The sequence below is a fragment of the Nymphaea colorata genome, chromosome 1 (assembly GCF_008831285.2).
Source record: "Nymphaea colorata isolate Beijing-Zhang1983 chromosome 1, ASM883128v2, whole genome shotgun sequence".
Taxonomy (NCBI): Eukaryota; Viridiplantae; Streptophyta; class Magnoliopsida; order Nymphaeales; family Nymphaeaceae; genus Nymphaea; species Nymphaea colorata.
This window is the reverse complement of record NC_045138.2, coordinates 24,842,300-24,865,388: the sequence shown is the minus strand read 5'-3', so window position 1 is coordinate 24,865,388 and position 23,089 is coordinate 24,842,300. Positions and strand designations below refer to the sequence as shown.

At 39.2% G+C, this 23,089-nt stretch overlaps 2 protein-coding genes across 3 annotated transcripts; both read right to left on the bottom strand.

Annotated features, from left to right (window-relative positions):
• Positions 1 to 197: 197 nt before the first annotated feature.
• LOC116246402 (uncharacterized) lies at positions 198 to 3,159 on the bottom strand. The gene is made up of 7 exons (XM_031618269.2): positions 3,043 to 3,159; positions 2,853 to 2,939; positions 2,319 to 2,442; positions 2,152 to 2,223; positions 1,613 to 1,673; positions 1,295 to 1,511; positions 198 to 308 (listed from the first exon to the last, which is right to left on the bottom strand). Exons 1-7 carry the CDS (start codon positions 3,074 to 3,076, stop codon positions 277 to 279), a joined length of 627 nt encoding a protein of 208 aa, XP_031474129.2. The 5' UTR covers positions 3,077 to 3,159; the 3' UTR covers positions 198 to 276.
• Positions 3,160 to 5,725: 2,566 nt separating this feature from the next.
• On the bottom strand, positions 5,726 to 8,758 carry LOC116246464 (formin-like protein 7). Of its 2 annotated transcripts, none has more exons than XM_031618354.1 (8): positions 8,599 to 8,758; positions 8,340 to 8,447; positions 7,957 to 8,083; positions 7,779 to 7,847; positions 7,618 to 7,663; positions 7,060 to 7,483; positions 6,413 to 6,451; positions 5,726 to 6,319 (listed from the first exon to the last, which is right to left on the bottom strand). In XM_031618354.1, exons 1-8 carry the CDS (start codon positions 8,639 to 8,641, stop codon positions 6,027 to 6,029), a joined length of 1,149 nt encoding a protein of 382 aa, XP_031474214.1. In that variant the 5' UTR covers positions 8,642 to 8,758; the 3' UTR covers positions 5,726 to 6,026. The 2 variants fall into 2 exon arrangements, with proteins under 2 accessions (XP_031474214.1, XP_031474215.1); XM_031618355.1 differs by having other exon boundaries at positions 5,726 to 6,316.
• Positions 8,759 to 23,089: the final 14,331 nt, after the last annotated feature.

The window sequence follows — 23,089 nt, the reverse complement described above, 5'->3', positions numbered from 1 at the left end:
CAGTTAGAGGAATACTGTATCTGTTAGCATGATTTATACATAGTCCAAATAATTCTTTTCGAAGAAAACTGCACTATGAAAGATAGAGAAAGAACAAATCCATTATCAATTCATTCTGAAAAAAAAAAACAGACGATTGTGGACATACAGACAAACACTCCACATCCTTGAAGGGGAGGGTCTCATTTTACACGTAGTTTGATAAATATTGGTACCCAAGAAATGGATAACCAAAAAAAAAAAGGTAAATATCGAAAGAAACCAGGACACAGGTCATCATCCTTGGCGGCAGTGGCCATAGTAATATCCTGCATTTTACGAAAACAAAGAGTTAGATTCCACGATCTTCGATATATATATATATATATATATATATATATATATATATAGAGAGAGAGAGAGAGAGAGAGAGAGAGAGAGAGGCTTGGACATCGGGTCAAGCTGCAGCTCGTAACGGTGGCTTGATAAAAATTTAAAAATATATATATTTAATATAAAATTATATATAAATGGAATTAATTATAATACATTATTATAATTATATATAATCAATAAAAATAGTATTAAAAATATCCCGGTGCCCATTTTTCAGGCTCGAGTCTAAACCCCAATCGAGTCAGGTACTGGGTACCCATCGAGTATCCGACCTGTTCAGGTTTATATATATATATATATATATATATATAAAAGGTAAATTTTCAAAAAATTAAAAATTAACAAAAATTAGAAATAAGGAAAAATAAAATAACTGAGAAACTAATAGCATAAATGTCAAAATATAAGAAGATTTACAACAAATAAAAAAATTAGAAATAAAAAAAAAATAGTTTGGTATTTTTTTAAAGGAATGCATTTTTTCTGACTATATATATATATATATATATATATATATATATCCCCAAACTCTGTAGCTAACACTTCGTGTAGAGTAATACTTGTATATATCATTAAGAGTTACCATAGAGATATATATTGATAAGAGTAAATACTTGTGTATATGATTGGAGTATTCATACATGTACATATATGATAAGGGCATATACTTGTATCTGTCACCAAATTGAAGTTGATGACATTTGACAAATTCAAATCAGTGGGCTCTCCTCATCCCTTATTTTCATACCCTAAAACGTCACACCCATTTTAAAATTCCTTCTTGTATGTATTGGTCCAAGCAAATCATGACCAGACCATCACGTCGAATAGATCATAATCAGTTTAGCAACAATTTTGTGACCAATCACTAGATTCGAAGAAAGAAAAGAGAAAATGTAACAGTATGAAAGGAAATTACCTGAATATGCAGAGGAACCAGGGGCTGAGGGAGGCTGCGGGCTAGGTGGTGCATGATATGAATAATGGTAATCAGGATGACTGTGAAATGATGGGTGTACATATCTTGGAGGAGGAGTTGGTGGAGGAAACTCCGTTGACGGATAAAAATCAGGTCGGCCATGAGGATGGAAGCCTGATCCTGCTGCTGGCGCTTGAGGGCATGGAGTTGCAGTTACCTGCAAGAGTTCACAATATTAAAGTTATTGATGCTTTCATAGAAGAGGAAAAGAAGAAAGAAAAAGAAACTTTTAACAAGCAAAGGGATAAACTAAATTACTCTGGGCCTTTCGTATTCCATTGCCAGCTTTATCTGACCTCCTGATCTAGTGGCACCGGTTCTGTTCAATGAGAGGAGAAGAAAATGAATTCATCAGACCTTCTGCTGCAAAATAGGCGAGAATAATTTTGACAAAAGCTGCACAATTAAGTAGAAGGCCAAACTCCTCCATCTTCCTCTAAATGCAATGTAAGTGCTTACTGTTCAGTGAATTTTGTTGTTCCTCTAAATGCAATGTAAGTGCTTACTGTTCAGTGAATTTTGTTGCTAACAACTACTTCTTAACATCGTTTCAGCATTGATGAAACAAAAGCCTATGCCTATGATCTGTTTGCTAAATGGCTGGTGTAAGAGATGATCAAAATACTGGATCCAGAAACAGAGAGGCAACTTGAAATGGGTACCATCCAAGTTTAAGAGTTTCCATTACACTCCTGATATGAAGGCTGGAAGAGCCAAGGATGAATTCATGGCAATTCCCGTTCCAAGCTTCAGTAATTGAACCATTTACACAGTCTTTGAAACGAAAGATGATTTACCGTCTGCACTGATACTGTAGGGGCCAAAGTGAGTGATCCTTGCCTTCTCTTAGCACCTCATCTAGTTGAACCCTGATCAGCCAGGAAATTATTGAACTCACACTGTTATATCCGATCGAGCAAGTTAAGTTTGATGGAATTATTAGCTTTGAGGGGGTGAGAATTACTTTCCCGTTGCAATGACCTCTTCAGCAAAGTAACCTCTTCTGCGAACCACAATTGATAATTCCCGGAGGCCATCCACAAGAGGAATTCTGATGTTCTCGTGAAACCTCGGGCTGGTACCTCCATCTGTCAGATGATGAGATGGCACTGCATGAATTCTGCACATATCTATGAAATTTTGGCTGATCTAACCAGAGTGATGCTTACTACTTTATCCGCCTCTAAGAAATCATTTCTAGAGAATTGAGAAGTTGCTTAAAAGGATTATGAAAATAGAGCAAACAATGACTGAGAAAGCTCAATCAATTGGAAACAATAGACCGTTGTTTATCAGATGACAACAATACATCATCATGAAGAACAATATCAGCAACCCAAATTGGTGCATGCACCTGCTGCAACATATTTCTGTCGATTCGGGTCTGAGAAGCCCATTCAGGCCAATCCAGATAGATTTCAACTGACGCTTGTTAGGTGAAAAAAGTATGAACAGATGCAATTTGGTGCACAATGGGGTGGGAAAAGTAGTTTGCGACCTTTAGCTATGGAGGTCTGATATACTTCATTGTTGTAGATAATGCATACGTATGCTCCGCTCTGCTTGAAATTGACACCAAATTCAACTGCAAAACGTTCATAAATCAAATGGTTTACAGAGTAGCCAGATAGTGGAAGCCATCAGGATTTGATGAACGGAAGTTGGACAAATTAGATTGTTCATGGTACCTCTCACCTCCAGGATATGGCCTTGAATCGACATTTCCTGAGGCTGGGGCGGGCCGCTTGTTTAGAGAGGGAGATCGAGTATTTTCCCTTCTTTTCCTTTACATTTGTCAGGCAAGCTGAATTAAGGAGAGGCGGACCAGATTATGCCGAGACAGACATAGGACGTGGTTCATGCTTTTCACGATCAAGAGAAAAGGCGCACTTCCGGGCAACAAGAACACTGTTGAGCCTTCGGACAATACCTTAAACAGGAAGTTGACATCTACCATAAAATATCTTGTCAATTTTTCTTAAAACAGAAATGAATTGGGTTGGCATTTGTTTAGAACAACCGGAAACTATTTTATTGAAAAAACAAACCAAGTTGACAAATTCAACTTTGGAAAAGGGCCACGCTATTTTTTCCTATTATATAAATTCTAAAGTGTCTGAGGAGAAGGTCCTTTCATGAAGTCCTTTCATCAAGTCTTCGTTCTGTCACTTCGTAGTTGTCGCCAGTTTGTTCTCATCTTGAAGACCTTGACCAGGGTTTAATTTTTTCTTCTTCTGTGATGCAGAAACGAAAAAGAAAGTGGAACCAGAGAGATAAGAATCATGACGATCTCCACAATCAAGGGTCAAAGACAAAGAACAATGTGCAGGTTTTGCTATTCTCTGAAATTTGAAACAAGTTTTTTAGCGAGTGTTGGCACTTGTTCTCTTTTCAGTGTGCACCCGATTAACACCATTCTCTTCTGATGAATTGAAACCCGTTAATCTAGTGAATGAGTCCTCTGATTGCATCCCCATTTCTACAGTCTGATAGGAGACAGTACCCCCATTAACGGAGGACAAATTCAAGGTCAAAGCACGCTTTAAGAACTCCACTTGCTCCTAGTGACTGGATCTCCGACCGTCGGAAAGACATCAAGCTTCGGAGAGAAACAAGGAGGAGGAGCGGCTGCAAAGGGCACGAATGATGTCATTAGGGGAAGTTGCAAAAGAAATTTCCTCCTCCTTTCCTTGTGGGCAGACTGCACGAGAAAACTTGCCCAATCTAACACCATGATTCCTTGGCAGGCACGGATGGTAGAATACTTTTTCCCAATAAATAATTTAAGACGAAGAACGTTTCACTTCATCAGATTCAGAAGATACATGGGTGCAATATTTTTGAAGTTTCTTAGACACTTACATATTTGGTGAAGCCGGAAATATTGAATTATAGAATTAAAACGGTCAGTGGTGATAAAAAGAGAGTTGTATTATAAAACAAAGAATATTGACTCTCGTAATTTCATCTTATGGAATTGAATTATAATTTCAAAATTTTAGAATTTTTTCATCTCTCGTTAGAGCACAAGACATGAAGGCCTTAATTTCATGAGTTTTAGTATTTTAATTCATATTTTATCAAACACGTTAGAATTATGATTTTAACATTTTAGAATTTTTTCATCTCTCTATGACGCACAAGTCATGAAAGTTTTAATTCATGAGTTCTAGAATTTTAATTCATATTTTATCAAACACGTCATTTTACATTTTGTAATCAAGATTCCACACCATAAAAAGAAACTAAAGCTGAAAATTTTCATTTCAATTCTAATTTGAGGTGGAATTTTTCTTTTATAATTTTAGAATCAAAATTCAAGACCTTGAAGCACCTCCCATTAAAAATTGATATCTCCAGCCGATTCATAACTGATTCAGCTGAAACGCTAAATCGACAGCCAGGAAGGTAGGCATAAACCTGATTAAAGTTTTTGATTTTGGTCCAATCTAACAGTTCCAAGATTATATAAAATCATTTTGATCTTGATATTCTGGGTTGTCTTATAAGTTTATACCGATTTATGTCTACTTACTAATAAAGATAAATTGACTTGACAAGTAGAAATACATTTTAATTAGACATATGACAAGAGTATGTAATGTTTGATTCCACATAAACATCCCTATATATCACTTGAGCAGCTCACACGATAAAAGAAAGTAAGTCTATAGAAATGCAAAATTCAACACGTTATCAGACTACATGTTAAAATAATTTTTCAAAAATACTGTGTTCTTATTGCAAAAAACGTGCCGTCACCATTAAATTGTCATTAAACATCTAACAGTCGAACGTTAAAGTTGATCACTCTACCTTTCTCGAAACAAAAGCATAATGTTTTGAAAACATATATTCTAAATTTCAAAAAGCATGTATACCAATAATATAGCCAAATATCCTTTTAAAGAAAGAGTTTATGAACTTTTTAGCTCAACTGTCCTACTCATTAGAGTGGGTCAGTGTGGAGCTGTTATGGGCCCTTCCCAACTGTCTTATTTACTATGAGAGGGTCCCCAAGTAGGTATCACGGTCAGGGGTGCAGCCACATGTTGGCATGTGTGGGCAGTTGCCCACACAATCCCATAAAAACTACTAGTTGACCCTACATATTTGCCCACACAATCCCATAAAAACTACTAGTTGACCCTACATATTTGTGCACTTGACATGCTAGGGACCCTTAATTATTTAATTTTTACTAATTGGATTTCAATTTGGACTTGGAATCTAACTAATGCAACCAAATTCGGGTCTGATTACCAATGCAATCAAACAATTAGTATGATTCGATGTGATCAAACACACATTGATGCAGGCCATGGCAAAAGATGATTCTGGGTATAGGAAAATTATGGCCAGTAACAAATCTAAATCAGTTAAAACACTTCTTTCCATTGATACAGAATGGTTTGAGCACCATTTCTCAGCAACATTCAACATTCACCATGTTGCTAAACATTTTACATTAGCAGGAAGACAAGACAACCATCTTCAGGCTGAAATATGAACACCCTTTACAAACTCTAAGATGATATTTGACAAAATATATAACACATGTTCCAAGAAAAACAGCGCGTAATTGCACCATGTTTTCTCAAACAAGAATATGGTATTCTTGGAGCATGTATGTTAAGAACATGTATTTCACCATACACCCTCTAACTTCATGCTACGATCCTAACCAAGAAAGATTGGGGAATTGGAATCCCACTTTCAAGTATAACGTAAGAAGTAAACAGAAAACAAAGATACGCAGCCGGGCTTTGCCGCCTAGCGATGATGACGGCTTGGAAGGGGATTTGGTGGTCTCTGCAGCGCTGTATCTTTCCTCTGAGGTTCTCGTTCTTTTGGAGTTCCTTTGGCGCAAGCTGGTTGCAGATATCTGAGGTAGAGTTGTTTGAACTACGGGTTGGTTAGTAGAAGGATTCAAAGTTTCCACCTCCGTCCATTGGCTTCGATCTTCTGAAAGAGAACGAAGGAAAAAAACAAGTAAAAGGAGTTTCAGCATCAAAGGCGGTAGTAAAGCAAAGAAAGAAGAAAGAGACTGAATTGTACCTCCAACGGCGTCCACCTTTCTGTTCGCAACTCTGTCTTCTGCAAGCGAAAAGACGCTTAGAGAATAAGAACAAAAAAATTGGTCTTCCAAAATGGTTATTGGCAGTGGAAAGGAAGAGACAAAGAGAGACAGAGCAGCTTAGATATCCTAGAAACCCTATGTTGGTTGTTATTCCTTTGGAAAATGTGCTGCCCTCTGGCATCTGTAACTTTGACCACTTCAAACGAAACGGTCGCCATAGCCATAATCGGATGGTGCTACTGATGTGACTCCTGGGACGCCACGGGAGAAAGCTCCAACTCTTCCTTGAATATTACAGAAGCTTGACAATCTTTCTGGGAAGTTTCTTATCATGTCAATCTATTGAAGAAAATTATGTGTAGAGGATGAGAGCACGCAACCTTCCTCATTTGTAGACCACAAGACATACCAATTTCTTTTTCGTATAAGAAAAAGCAGGACAGGGAAAAAATCTCTCACCAATATTTGGCAAAGGAGATTAACCACAGAGAAAACTTTTATCACTAAAAAAGTTGATCATACAAAAGAGGACCACCTACCATACAATTTCCCTCCCAATCACTTCATGCCATTAAGAAGAAGAATTCACCAGCAGAAATCATCCTTTGAGAAGCAGAGGTCTTACCTAGATATCCTGGTGGAATCTGGGATGGAGGACTGACGGGAGCTGAGTGATTCTGCAAATCAGTAGATGGCAGGGAAAATGATGAAGGCACCACAATTGGCGGGGGAGGAGGCGGTGGATCGTAAGAGAAAGACTCCTCTGGTGCTGAAGGAGCTGAAGGGTTAAAGGGTATGGAATCTATGGATGCCTTTCTCGGAGAAACCAGCACAGTGTTTTGAGGAGGAGGAGGCACCGGCTGGGCTGTAATGAACGAAACTGATCTGCTTTCTGTTGAAGGAAGCAGAACAGGCTGTGGAATTGAGGGCAAGGGCTGGCTTGTAATAGGAAAAGAGGGCGGTGGATATGCCATATAGGGAACAGCAGCTTCTCGAGAAGAATGAAGTTCAGCTGGAACAGGTAGGGTATATCCCATACCATTATTCCTCTGCAATCACCAATTTTATGGCACTCGGTTATTCGAACAATCAGAAAGGAAAAAGGGAAAAACCAAATCAATAAACTCAGAGGCTACTGTAAAGAGAGAAAGCAACCAGACGAGACAATTGGTGAGAATATTACCTGAACTGCAAGCTTGTTCATAAGCAGATGTATTTGTCCTGCAGGTCTGAGTCCATAGACGTTCAAGGAAAATAAGGATCAAAAAATGGATTGGAGCCAAACTGAAAAAGAAAAGTTTCAACTTGAGCGGTAGCTTTAGCAGAATTCGTGAGATTTGGTACCTGTTCTCATACTGGAGTGGCCACCATGCCTCATCAAAGCCATTACAAAGTACCGTTGCCAGAGGAACCCTGCATTAGTAGCTTGATCTTAAACTGGAAATACATGATTATGACGATGAAGACGATGATGATAGTGATAAAGCTATGGTAAAAGAGGGAACCGAATCACGAAGCTCACCTCGTTGTACAAATGAGATAGTCCCTTTCCATGGTGTTCTTGTTCCAAACTGCAACTCCAATATCGTGACATCCCTCAGAAAGAACGAAAGTGAACTTCTGATTGAAGGTGGGTTCCTTAGCTTTTCCTGTATGAGGCAACAAGGAAGCACTAACATTATGGTCTATTCTGTGACCTGTTTTTTCAATAAATAGCTCTGCTTGTCGATTGGTTCTATGTCTGGGAAATTCGAGTGTGATAGTTGGCCCATAGCCGGCCTTGTTCTGATCTGCAGGATCTACTCTTTCAATCCAATCAATTACGGGTTGTATTTCCTGATTAACCTTCGGAATTGAATGAACGATTGGCACAAACTTTAACCGAAGAAAGAGAAGGTTGCTTACTTTTGCAGACTTGTGTCCTGACAGCAATGTTGGCATATTCAAGTCGTACATATGGGTCTTGGTCATGGAACTTAGTTGATGAATCCCTCAAGTCCCAGCAGCCAACAACTGAAGGAAACAACCATGAACAGAGTTTAAGCACCACAATCAGTAACCTTTCACAAAAAACAAGCGGCATGGCTATTGTTAACCACGACCACAGAGATGAGGATGAAGATGATGACGATGGTGGTGGTGGTAGGGATGGTGCTCATGGTACCTGTTATCTCAAGCTGGTATCCATGGATGGCAGTTCGAGACATGGCGGTCCTGAGGTAGGAGAAGCGCTGCCTCGCATTTGTGTGCTATTGCTCGAGGCAAATGGAATCCTTTTTATATATGGAACGCCCGTAGACGAAGCTTTATCCAAGTCAATACACTGAATTTCCAAGAAAATTGATCTTGATGAAGATATGGATGCCCGGAAAGAGGCTTCACCAATCAAATCAGCGAAAACGACACAGTGAATTATCATATCGTTTTCAAATTAAAAAAGGGATGGCTCTAGGTGGCTTCTCATACTGGTCCGAAGTTGTGTGGTTAGTAGCTGCCTCCAGTCATTCATCTATGCAAGAAAGAAAGATATTTCCCCGCAAAAGGCTGTTTGCTGACCAACATAGCTGACGCATGCATATAAAAGCGGAACTGGAAATTTTTCAAGACCTAAATATAGTTTTAAAATTTAACCGATTTTTCAAAATCTTTTATATAGCATAAATAAAGTGTTTTAAAATTTACATATTAATTTAAAAAAAAAAATTTGAGAGGGGGCCAAAGCCCCCAATTGCTCCACCCTTTTATATATACATATACATATACGCACACGAAAATCCTTCAAAATTATTACGTGCAAGAGGCTGAAGCATCCAAACATCCTATCACAAATGCATATCCATTTACTAAATGTCGACAGTAATGACAAGTTGTCCTCGCATACAAACTTTCATGTCAACGCCGCAAGTTTTGCTTGGGAAAATTGTACTTGTGAACTTTTCAAGGGCCATTTGTTTGGACCTCTTTGGCAGGAAACTGCCTTTTCTTTTCTTCCTATCAAAAAGGATCTTTTTTATGTAATGTTAAAAGTGAAGCAAAAACTACTTTTTGATAAAAAGGGTTGAGAAGGGTTAATTAAAGTTTCTAAATTTTGGTATGAACTCAAATATCAATTTTTAAATATTTTTTTGTAAAACACTTAAAAGTTTTTATGTCAACGTAAAAACAATTGAGTTGGTTCTCTCTACTAGCCTACAAGATGAGGCTCCCACACAATAAAACATGACTCCCATAATCTGCCAATTCGAATCGAAACGGTGGCAAACCGATTCAATTTGAGGCTGAGGGTGCCGCAAGTCGGTTTTTAGCTATTTTTTATGGTTTTTCGATTTGTATATTATTCACTTTTGAAATGATCTTTTAGATATTTTTAAGTGATTGGCGACGGATTAAGCTGAATGGATGAACCGGCTGATTCCTTCTACCGATTCAAGGTAGAACTGATTTTTTGTAACGTTGACCTTGAGTTGTGGGAGTTGGCGGCTTCACTTTTCTTGGAAGCTTCTTTCTAGTAGTGATCTATCAATGTTCAACTCAACCATTGATACGGGCCTCCTCTTAGGAGCGAGCATGAACACGGCGAGAGTAGTCGAGCCAGGGTTGAAGGACTGGAACTACAAGATGAGCAAGGCATTGTGACAGCCAGGGAGACTAAACCAGGACTTAGTGCACGAGCAGAGGGTGGCGAGGGCGGAGATGCAAAGGCTCTAGGTCCGGAAACATCTAGGGATGACCAGCAGTTGGGAGCAGATTCAACTAAGGAAGGCCAAATTGAAAGTCTCAGCTCCGGTTTAGGTCTAGCTCATCCTAGTGTCGGTCTTGATCCAGGTCCTTAGTGGTGGTCTAGAATGAACCTAGGTAGATAGGGGCAATAGGCCCAATTCCATATTCATTTGTTTATGCATTTTACTTCAAGTTGTGTGGACCGAGATAGTTTGTATCTGAGTTAAAGTGAATCGGTTCGATCCATCTGTGAACTGAGTCACTTAGATTAGTATTTAAACTTTGTGTAATTTGGATTTCACATGCAATCAAGAGAATTGAATTTCATTTGCCAAGTTTCTCTCTCTCTCTACACGTCCCTCTCCCCTCACCTCTCTTTCTCCTCACGTCTCTCTTCCCCTCTCTCTCTCTCGTGTGCCCCCTTCTTCACCTTCACCTCCCTCAAGTGTCAGCCTTGGCTGGCTACTTCCCTCACGCAAGCCTCTCCATAACCGGCAGTCAATCTTCTTCCTCTCCTTAGTTTCTTGTTCTTTTCCTCAACCCCTCGACCGGCGGCTTGGTGGCTGAAGAATCCAAAGTGTGCATCGGCCCTTGCGTCTTCAACAGCTCACGGTTTCCCCACCCCAAATCCAGCATTCAAAGGTGCATTCTTCCTTGAACATCAAAGGAGAATAGAGGCCTGCATTGCTTTCGGGAAGGCTGCAACTTCCCTTGGTGGGCAGCATACGTCCATGTCAGCAATCTAAAGGTTAGTGCGTGAGATTTTAGAATTGAACTTGTGCAATGCCGTTGGACTATTTTGGGTTAAGATTCGACCAAAGGAGTGGCCTGATTCCCTCGAGTCACAACCGAGAGTCTCAGACCAATTTCACGGTGGAAGCTTTCCCTAAACTAGTTCTTACGAGTCACAAGGGATTTCTCAGATTTCCTGAATTATTCCTTGAAGCTTGCTTTCAATTGGTTGAAAAAGAAAGAAGAAAATTCAGTGAAAAAGGCAGAAAAAGAAAAAGAAAAGATAGAAAAGAATCGCCCGCAAAAAAAAAAAAAAAGAAAAAAAAGAAGAAAGAAATCCGTGCAATTCTGGCGTGCTTTGAGCAAGATTTGAGCCTGAATTAAGCTTGCCGGAAAACCTGCAAATTCCAGCCACCTTTGGGCGTCTTCCAACAGTGGACTAATTCGCCCTTGTGCCAGCAATTGGGTGGGCAACTATGTCATTACGTGTGGCACATTTGGTGACCACCCAAGTTTCATCTTCAAGAGCAGCTGGCCCACATTTGGGAAAATCTTCAGCCTTAAGCCGTTGGAGGAGGAGATCTCTTTCTAGGTCGTCCTCCATCCACTACCCTACATCTGGAACACGTGGCAACATCCCAGCTCGTGGGCCAAGTCCAAGAGAGAGAGAGAATCTCCCACATCTGGGTGGAAATCATCAAGAAGCGCCACCTCGTCACATTTGGGCAAGGAGTGAGGCGATCTTCTTTATCACCTCCACATTTGGTGGAACCAACCTTCGTTCACACTCTCTCACCAATCCCAATCCCCCCTACATTTGCTCCAATCCCTGACCCATCTAGAAGCCACCTAAGCCGAGTGTGAGGAGGTCTACAATTGGACTCCACCTCACCCTAGCGGGTCCCCTTACCCCACCTTAGGTCAACACTCACTAGGAGTGCCGAACAGCCACATTTGATCCCAATCCCGCGTCCGAAATCATTCTCTAAACCTCATTACCATGTATCTAGTCGATCCATACCCGTGCCTCCCCATCTTGACCTAGACCTAGTCAACTAGACCCAAGTTACTTAAACCTAGTCAAACCTACCAAGCCCACCACTATCTAGACCTACCCTAGCCAACCACACATAGGATTAAGTCCGGGCTCTAGACCGAGCCTATCATCACTGACTGTAGCTAGGTTCAATCCGGCTCTAGACCGAGCCCAGTTCGTGTGCAAGCCCAGCCAGCATCCGGTGAAGCCTTCATCTCCTACCAGTGATTCCGTCGGCGACACAGACCGCACCACGTGCCTGTGCCTTCAGCTAGGTGTTGTATGCAGCAGGGAACATTGGCACTCTGTTGGACTTCAGACAGGCGATTCTTACATCTGCACAATTCAACCTTCACCAGCATCAGTCCTCTCATCCTCTGTAGCTGGAGTACCTGGGAAGTAGTCTTCATCCCGTGGTCTCGGTGCAGGAACACCAAGCTAACCTTGGTTGGGTACGTGTTCATCTTAGTTTAGTACTTGCATTTTCATCCAAGTTTTCTTGTAGTTTTCCGGTGGCCAGTGGCCTAAGATCCGGCTGCAAGATACTAGTATGTGAATTAGCTTGTTTTTAGTGCTTGAATTATTGTCTTGTTATTCCAATTGAGTTAGAATAGATTGTTCCTCTTGTGCTTGTTTAGCCTCGCTTCCATTAGTAATCCTTGTAGTAAGTTCGTTTTAGTCTCCCTCAAGCGATCTTGGGGATAGGACCTGCTGTAGGAAGGGGTCTAGGCCTACTCCGGAGCGAGGTCCTATCGATGGTTCATTAGATCCATATTTTATACTTATTATTTAGTTTTTCACGTTAGCATTTATTTTTTCGATCTTGGATCTGATGTGCCATCTATATTTGACTAGGGTTTATTTTTTCTCCTCCATTATATTCTTATTTACGAGACTCCCCAACGCCTTTAGAGAGATTAATGAAAATCGAGTTTTGGCTTCTGTTTTCTCGCCATAAATCTTCATCTGTCTCTCATGGACGTTTTTCATAGAGATTGGGCAAGACAAATCTCTTGTTTGTGCAAAAAGAATTTGCATCTATCGATCCTAAAATCAGAATAGTGAAGCTCGCGGTCTTCACTACCGATAATTAACACGAACGGTCGTGGGCTTTCAGCTTTGTTTGGAATGAGAGAAAGGGAAAGGAAAGGAAAGATGTGATTATATCATTATAAAACTTGTTTAGATAAAATTGAAGAATTGCTAAAACCATGTTTGTTTGGACGACATAGGAAAAAGGAAGGAAATGAACGGCTAAAATTTATAATACTTTATAATAATATCCCTAACATTCAAAAATTTATCATTCAAATAAAAATATTTTTAATTTGATTTCCTGATTCAATAAAAAAAAAGACCCTACTTACACTTGACTTTTCATTTTATAGTAATAAATATGATAAAAATTTATATCAATCAAACAAAACACCATTTTCATGTGCACTAATTGAATGACATAAAAATGACAAAAACTTGATTTTGGCAAAGGGGTGGTTGTGAAATGCCATTCAAGTCTCCGCGGAAAGAAAGAAAGAAACAAAGCTGGAGTTCGTCGGAGTATTGACCAATGGCAAGAAGGGAGAAAAAGAACCATGCATGGTCGGTTGATGTCTCTTCTGCGGGTGGGTGGAAAGGGTATACACGGTAAAAAGTGGTAGACTTTTCCTTTTTATTAGAATTCCATTCCATTTCTCTCCCTATGAAACCAAACAAACTTTCTCCTTTTTTTTTCATTTTTCTTCTTTTTAATTAATCAACCAAACAAATGATTGATTGTTCTTTCTTTTCCTTTCCCTCCAACCAAATAGGGTGTTAGAGCTGGGCAGCGGACCAGGAACCTAGCCTGATCGGACCTGCGTTCATGCCCGAAAAATAATATTTTTTCTGAAATCCACTTCAGAACAAAACGCTCTCGACTATCAAGTGCACCCTGTTTCCACGGAGATTTGAGATCGTGATGGGATTTGAAATCCTTGTTATGTGATAATCGGGTCTCTATAGTAACTAGAAACATGGATTTCAAATTTTGAACCCCCACCCCACTCTTAAAACCCCCTCTAATATATGATTTGATGGGATGTTAGACTTCAAATCTCTGGATTTGAAATTTCCTCCGTGTAAGAAACACACCTTAATTAAGCTTGTGCCAGTGGCTAGTAGACCGCTGGCTCTGTTATAAACGCAATTCTCATTTCATCTTCGATGAGAACTTTAATTTTAAAATTTTGACTTCGTCAAACGCCCTTGCGGTCTACATTAAAAATATGTATAAAACACGCAACTTCTATAACGCTAAATTTTAAAAATAATAATTTTTCCACTTAAAAAAGACAAAGCAAATTTTGAAAAATGGACGAGCTGTGATGAGGACGTTTCCATGCCATTAAATGTGGAAGGCCCCAGACTGCTCCACAAGAGAAAAAAAAAAAAAAAAAACTAGAGAAAATGAGAATAGTGGGTCTGCTTTTTCACTAGGACAACATCCCATGGACCTAGTCAAGTCAATGCCAGGCCCACAAGGGACTGGGCCCAGCAGCTCATTAAATCGACTAGGCTCATCAACCTTGTCTTCACTCGCCTACACATTGTCCTTGATCGTTTGAAACAAAAACCGTATGCGTCATAAGATTGGTCAAACTCAAATTCACTTTTATCAATTTCTTTACTCAGAATTCTCTGGACATTAAAGCCTGGAACATGTTTTCTTACCTTTTTTTTTTTTATTTCATCATTTCTGAGCTTCTTTGGTAGGTGAAACAGTCACACTTGTTTCTTTGGTAGGGGAACAGCACGTCCTTAGTTCGACGCAAAGGGTTTACGCTTGTGTACAAAAAGAGGGTAGGTTTTACATACAAGTTATAGATTAGAGCGACGCAATTTTAGACTCACTGGTCAAACCTCTAAAAGTCTAACTCGCACTTATTTATTCCTCTTTGAACAAATCAACTGTAGTATAGTTTAGTGCGTAGTTGGCTAACTCATCAAGTTGGCTTAGGATTCGTTCGAGTCAGCCCGAACCGCTAGAAAACATGGGCACTAGTTAAGGTTGGTCTGGCTTGCCCCTGACTCACCTTTGACTCGGCCCGACTCGCTCTTGACACAGCCTAACTCGCTGATTCAAGTTATTTTAAAACTCGATGACAATTCACTGACCCGGTGACTCAATCGTCTCATCTACGGATGCAAATTTGAGTCTCGAATTTGCCAACTATGGTCTAACGAATTCAACGCATCAAACATTTTCCGACCGACAAAATGGGTTGTCCTCAGTGTTCGCCATTGTTTGATAGAGATCGAGGCCCGCACCACATGCAAGGATGCACCCACCAGGTGTTCGTCCTTTCGAAGGGTCCAGTTTAGTTGGGTCCGTTTTGCATGGCATGTACAGTGCAACTGGGTTAATGTGTCCGACGAGACACCTTGGACCACGGGAGTCGGTCACCGGTCCGTTGAGGAACCCGCCTGCTGCTGTTATTTAAAGCTTTTTGGTTCGGCCATTGACCAGACTTGACTGACTCACACATGCGTGGACTGACTGTGCCATGCCTTCAGCTGCATAACGTGATGGCAGCTAGAAGGCTTATCATTGGAAATATATCAAGTGTCTTCACCTCACCTATTAAATTTGCATCAACATTGTCTCAGTTTATCAAAGGGGGTGTAGAGGTCACTGATGTGTTTGGTTTTGATGTGTCTGGTTTGGGGTCAATGTCAAGCACCACCAGAGCCACATGTTCCTGCATTTTGCACTTTATCGCGGCATAGTTGACAAACTCGACGATTCAAGTTGCAAGTCCCTCGAATCGGTTAGGATCGTCTATTTACTGGGCCACAAGTTAGATCAGCTGTGATTGTCAATTAATTACATGTTCTTTTTTGTCTTGTACTGCAGAATTCTAAAGTTTGTTGTCTTCTAAATTGTGAAATATAAAAAACTTTACCAAGTATATACATATACTCGTATTACATGCTATTCGGTTTTAGTCGATGAAATGAAAAATTAAGTATGAAATCTTAGCAGACTTTAACTTTTTCATCTATTTATAGATAAGATGCATTATAAAGATTTATGACTTCACCCCGCCGAATCAACTCGTTTATCTGATGTCTGAGTCACGGTTTGCCAACTATGTATGGCAGTTGTATATGTTCCTCCTGCTCCTAAAACTCCCTGTTTCTCTAGAGTTGCCAAGAACAAGAATCGAACGCTCTCTAAGCAGGAAAATAAAAAATGACAGAGAACTTAGAAGACACTAATTTGGTAGACCTTGTCCTTATAAAAGTTTGGCCTTCGTGTGTAAGGGTAGAGCCATGCTGGATTTCACTCAAACACTAGTTTGGTGGTGCGAGACATTGCATCGCAAAGTAATTGAAGTTGGCGTTAAGGGAAACTCCCAAGCGTAAAGAGAGGGCGTGTGTTATTTTTACAAACACAGACTGAGACTGACCTGCAGCAAGATTGGCGAATCCTGTTCCTGGCGTTACCCTTTACAAGAACAAGGTGCTGTACCTTGTCAAACAAGGGGCGTCAAGCACAGCAAATTCGAGCACACTTTTTAGTCACTCCACTCCATAATCATGGAATGACAAGGAGCAGAAATGCTCTGAAGTAAGCATTCTGTCTAGCAGTCAAAGGACCTCGAAGGGTGGAGGTGTTTCTGACAAATCCTGTTTAGACAAGCTCGATAAGAACATAGCCTTTGGTGGAAATGAAAAAAGATTAAGGTAGACGAATAACTACCAATCAAGCAGCTAAACACTGGTATCAGGTGTATGAAGCAGGAAGCAAGCTGGAAACAAATTCTTTTGATGAAGGAAATTGATTTCCTAAAAACTTTCGTCACATTTCTGTTACCAAATTGCAAGGTTTGCTTCGTAGACGCACAAAAACTAAAGGAATGATTGAAAATTAACCTTAGGCTTTTGTTCTACTGTGTCGCCATAGATCCATGCGACCCCACTATAGCAAACAGCTCTCATCCTGTTGCAACCAAGAGGATTTTGGCATTGCTACGGTCTTCATATTATCTGATGAATCTCAAAGTTGAATGTAGCTTTGATCATATTGGACCTCATGAAAGTGATCCGCTTGTTTTGTTTCATGAAAATCACATCCCACCATTGGAACCCGACTGCATGCATCATAAAAACAACTGCTGCCGTAAATTTCTACAGTACAAAATATATTTTTCCTTTCCAATTACAATTTGAAGGATGTGTTGCTTTCAAAACAATTACATGGGGGGTAATACTTGAAGAATCTGATTTGATCAAAACATCTAGCAAGATTTCATAACAGATGGGGTTGATAATATAGCAAACCAGTTTTACACTATCATTACCACCATTTCATTGGGGTCTTTGTAAGTATATCTCGATCCGACACTCAACAGAAGAACAGTCAGATACCTTTTCATGCAAGCTAACTTTCAAAAGGTCGTCACTTGGTGAAGGACTCGACAGGGAGAACGACATTCACAATGGGAAACATCTTATAGTTTTCACAATCCAGTTTGTTATTAGGGCAAATGCACTCTTATTGAAGAACACCAGCACAGAATCACAACGGACATGGCGCACTCTCTTGTATGCACACAATTCTGTTCTTTAGTTCCCTCTTCTTACTGATTTTTTAGTTACATCGTTAATAACCACTTCACATGAAGTCGAACGGTAGTTGTTATCGCAAGTGCCCATGACTTAGTAGATCTGAATCCTACCCTTCATGGGGATCAGAGATCTACAAATCCAACACTCTCGAAAACAGGAAAATGATACACAGAAAGATCAAGCATGTCAGCTTTTCAAGTAAAGCTTATACGAATATTGGTGGGTGCACCTTGAAGCATTTTCGAAGGAAATATACTAACATTTTGTAGAATTTTAATGACAAATGTAGTTTGATTGATGCAAGTGGAACATACTTAACATGCCAGCAGATCATCTGTCAAATTAGAACTTCAAACTGCCCTAACATCTTTACCACAAATTTGAAGATCAACGGTCACCATGTTGATCAGTGGTTCTGTTGTCATGGGCATCTCCTTCGAGCCCCATGATCAATTCGGAAATCGTTAGACGAGACCAACCATCAAATGGAATATTCAAACACTTCAAGAGCGTGATTTTGCATTTCACCAAATTTCCGCTGATTCCTGAATCCAAGATAAACAGTTTCTGACATGCATGGCACAAGCAGATGCTCCTATTAAGAATTGTATTAGGGGAGATCAGATTATAGTAAGGCTGGCATCGGGCTGGGTTTGGGCGAGGAAAATCCCGGCCCGGGTCGGCCCGGTAAGCTAAATATATATATATATATATTTTAATTTTTTTGTTTTAATAATATTTTTATTCTTAATAAATACATTTTATATTAAAAAATATTATTTTCTAATTAAAAAATATTTTCCGGCCCGGCCAGATACCCACCCCTAGATTAAGATACCCACCCCTAGATTATAGCACCCGGTGCCGGTGGCGACCTTCTTAGGAAGAAACGCCACCAAGGTGGCAAGATTCATCTCCATCTCTGCACACTCGTGGTTTTTCACTTTAAGAAAGTAAGCCCCCGGAGTGACCTGATCAGCTCCTAGAGTTAGCTTGTCATGCTGCGGTTACTAAATCTTGATGTATGGTATCTGCAAATTTGTGTTCATCTCTTATAGTCCACATCTTGTAGGATGATCATTAACAAACTACTGCGTGTATACAAGCTATTTACGTAAAGGGACTATTTTCTGGACGATATTTACATCTTTCTGCTTTTTGCCATTCTGTATCAACTTTGAGAACATTATTTCTTCTTCCATTTCCAAGTACATTCGGTGCACAAGTGAAGAACATCAAGCAAGAAATGATACATAAATATTAGATACAGTATGTACAGTAGAAAAATGAAAGTCGTATTACACTAAAGAACAGAAGACGCAAAGATGAAGCAAATGAGGAGCAACTGGCAACTCAAAGTGCGCAAAGTGAATGACTGGTGCATCTATTGTCGCAAATGAAAGCACGTTTGTTAATATTTAGATGCACACACTATGGCAGTTCCCTTTTGAAGAAACAAAATGGATTATGGGAGACGAACTGTGATTCCACGAAGACGCATTTCCAAGAAATTTGCTTCAATCCGGCAAACAGCTTGAGAAGACGCTACTGGGCAACATCTAGTTTGTTATCTTGATTACTATGCTTATTGACATTAGACTGTGCCGAATTGCTTTAGCCAATAGAAGTTGCATATGAAATGGACTAATTGGATGACTCTTTACCAACTGTTCTCATGCCTTTTGGAGGAAAAGGCGTGGGTCACATGTTCGCCGATTAGATACACTGTTCTGTCCATTTGAATTTCAAAATTCACAGTGCCATGCTGCAGTGGAAACGATGAATCTGTGAGCATCTGAATTATTAAAAGATTCTGCCCTTTTTGCTCACATATTGACATTGAACACATTCAACTTCCGTACTTGTCTCACATGGCGTTGAGAAGAAGTCCAGGAAGTTCTAGCTGGAAACAAATTGTCTAATTTGGAATTTTTCATCCCAAAACAGAGGAACAGAGTCCGAAGATACTCTCTTTCTGTAATGCTCAGGTGACCAGCACTCTTTCAAGATTCATAAAGGGCATCTGCTTCTTTGTCCATGATGGAATTAAATAATGATATTGCCAGAGCCGACCGCAACGGGCATCCCAGCACCACAATGAGGAAAATGTGAATGGGGAACAAAGGAAAATTTTATTCCTGGAAAGTTTAGGTGTCACAAGGAGGCTCGTGCACCGACCATTCTCAGATTATGAAGGCTGCCAACTATACTTAGGTGTCAGCCGTGGGAGCTTTCTTGCGAAATCCTCCATGGTTTCGCATCTTCTTGTGTTAAGTTATTAGTGAGAAGAAACTTGTGCATCTTGCAGCAGAGAGTTTGCATATGTAGATTACAGATTCTGTAACATTCTCTCGACTTTATGAATGCTGCCAACTATACTTAGGTGTCAGCCGTGGCAGCTTTCTTGTGAAATCCTGCACTGTTCCGCATCTTCAAGTGTCAGATATTATTGAGAAGAAACCTGTGCATCTTGCAGCAGAGAGTTGCATCTGTAGGTTACAGATTCTGTAATACTCTGGACTTGCTGAACGTTCACTAAAGTTGCTGAGAACCTTTCACCATTGAGAATTGAGGCTCAAATCAAGGGGGAGTGGATTTTTCTCTAGTTCATTAAACAAGATTTATCATTGTCTTTAACCATTGACACTGAACTACAATCTCTATTTGTCGAAGAAGACTTATATAAGTAATCCATCCCAATACTGTTCTAGCCCAAGGACTAGTAGAGGGTATACTGTCAGCCCTTAAACTCTCTCTCCCTCTCTTTCTTGTGGCTTCCCAAGATATTTCTTGGTTTGGGTGATCTGTATTTTTTTAGTTGGGCCATGGAATTGGTTCACAAAAGGCAGAAGAATACTGCGGGCGGTGTATTGCGCAATGACATGTGCAGCTGTCGATATATGCAAATTCTAAGAGAACAAATTATTCATTTTTGTCCTCACTACTAATTTGTTAAAACTGAAAAAGAGCCCCCCTTTTGCACCACAAGCCCACCACCTCTTTCTGTCTTTATATTTATATAAATAGTTCTGGAAATGTGTCAAATAAGTATGGATGTTTGATGGATTTCATCAATAGTTTACTAGATCGATGCTACGCAACAAAAATTACCATTTCATGATATTTTTCCGTAACGAGTTATATTTATCTTTTCATATGATTCCTTCTAATTATCCACTAAATTTATTGGATAACTCATAAAACAGAATATATATATATATATATATATATATATATACACAACCCCACTTGACATTATTGAGTGGGAGGCAGTTCTGAAAGTGTATAATCTGTGCATGCAAAAATATAATTATAACAGCTGATAAATACAAGTGACAGAGTTAAAACTTTAAATGATGCCAAAGACTTAGTGGAAGACAATTTTTTGTCTATAGTCACGCCTTGTTTTTTCGGAAAAAAAAGGGGTTAAAAACGTGAAAATATGTGAGCTACAAAAATGGCAAGCCACTTTTCTCTTTTTAAAAAATGCCAAAACAAAAAAAAAATGCGAATATCTTTTTTCCCCTTTTTTTCATTTCTGGCTTTTTTTATACTTTTTAACGTCAAACTGTTTGTTTCTGTTTTGTAGTTTTTATTTGATTTTTATCTATTTATTTTTTTGACGTTGTCTTATTATTTTTTCATTTATTTTTTTCTAATTTTTAATGTTTTTTTAATTTTTAAAAATTTACCATGTTTTTCCCTTTTTTTCAAACTCATAGAATTATAACTTGAAACAACGTCGCTGTTTAAAACACGAAAACAATATTTGTGACTTCCCATTTGTGCATTATACTTCTCCCATCAACCCCTCGATTTTTAGGTTCCTAATCCACAATGCTCAATTATATGTAATATATTTGATGTGATTATCTTGAAGCCGAAAAAGTCAGGTATATCATCAATCCCACCACACCAACCACATATTTATAGGAAAAGCCATTGTTACTGAATCTGCCATTGTCCAAATTTTAGTGTTAAGCACTTCATCATGGTAATTAATCAAGGTTTTTTAGGGTTAGGAAATTTTTAGTTGCAAAGAAGTTGCCAGTCGAAGAGGTATCGTATATAACTGGTCCAGGCTCGACCTTAAAAGTCGGGATGTCAACGGATTGGATTCATCAGATCAGCTCGTCTTACATTGGAATTACTGGATATTCGCGTATTTGGATTCAAATATGGAGGAAGAAAAAGACATGCCATTTCGAGAACCAACTTTCGAAATGTATGGATATCAAATATATATATATATAAAAAAAAAAAAAAAAAACTGGTCATGTAGATAATATCCGATCGGACATTTATTTAGAACAGAATATCTAAGTCTTTTCTTGAAACCTAATCTGATTTGATTTCTTAATTAGATGTCAAGTCACAAAGCAAATCCTTTTAGTAATGACGTGTCCGTCTTCTTCTTCCTTCCTCTCAAACAAACATTTCCTATATTATCTTTCGTCTTCGTTTTCAACTAATTGATGGTGGACGACATATCATACATTTTGTCTGATTAAACCAAAGTCAACCTTCTGATCTAGAGGAACGCATTCCGGAACTCTATCAAATAAACTTGACTGTAAAAAAAAATTCAAGCAATCCACTGAGAAGATGAATACCGTAGAAAGGAAATCTCAAGACTTCCTCACTTTGATATCATTTTATTAGAAGACCAAATCCCACAAATGCTTTTCATCTTTGGAAATTTGGAACTACCAGCACCTTTTACTTTAGCCCCAAAGGGTTTGGCGCAATGGACGGGGTCAGTGGTTGATAGAGGGACAGTCGGTTTAATTCTCAGGAGCGTGAAACCCTTGTAGAAGCCGAAGCATGCATTACACCCCGATGCAGAAATACTAGCCTCAGGGTTTTATGCAGCGCAGCCGGGTAAGCGACCAAGTCTCTTAGCCCAAAAGGGATTTCCCCTTGTCAAATTAATACTAAAAAAAAAAAAAAAACAATGCCTTTACTTCTCATGGATTTTAACTTGTCAAAAAACCTAGAAAGGGGGAAAATGAAAAGCATTATGTTGGATCAGGCATCAATCTAGTTAGTGAAATAAATAAATGGGGCCAATCTGGGTCCCATTTGTTCACCAAAATTAAACCAGCATGATTGTGATATCAACATCTCCCTTTTTAATAATGGGTCTCATTCCACATAAAGCATGGTTTATTGTAGAAACTGGAATTAAAAGGAAAATTCCATATGAGGGCCAATAATATTTCCCTATTCTCAAACGTGCATGTCATTTCCCGATTTGTTCATAAGGGTTTTTTTTTTTTTTTCTGGAAATTGTTGCCATGAATTGTACGCTCTTATTTTCTATGAAAGCTGAATATATTTTCATTATCAGAAAGATAAATAATTAAATTTATGCACGTGGTTGTCTTGGGGTTGTTATTGTCGCATAAAAAAAGATAGGAGGGCCGTAGATTACTAAAATATCCATTTTATTTTGTGAATGAATTAATCTGGTTCTAGATCCAGATCTTCCAGTTGGATCTCATAGCGAAATTTCACATCCTGCTGACATAAATCCTACCGCTCTATTTCATCTGAA

Bases quoted from the DNA above. Each gene is read 5' to 3' on its own strand.
- LOC116246402 (XM_031618269.2), bottom strand. From the start codon at position 3,076: ATGTCGATTCAAGGCCATATCCTGGAGGTGAGAG. The intron at 2,224-2,318 runs GTAATTCTCACC...CTGGCTGATCAG, and splicing joins GAGGTCATTGCAACGGGAAA to GGTTCAACTAGATGAGGTGC. The intron at 1,674-2,151 runs GTAAATCATCTT...CTCATTGAACAG, and splicing joins CTACAGTATCAGTGCAGACG to AACCGGTGCCACTAGATCAG.
- LOC116246464 (XM_031618354.1), bottom strand. From the start codon at position 8,641: ATGTCTCGAACTGCCATCCATGGATACCAGCTTGAGATAACAG. The intron at 7,848-7,956 runs GTGAGCTTCGTG...CTACTAATGCAG, and splicing joins TATCTCATTTGTACAACGAG to GGTTCCTCTGGCAACGGTAC. The intron at 7,484-7,617 runs GTAATATTCTCA...TGGTGATTGCAG, and splicing joins TGAACAAGCTTGCAGTTCAG to AGGAATAATGGTATGGGATA.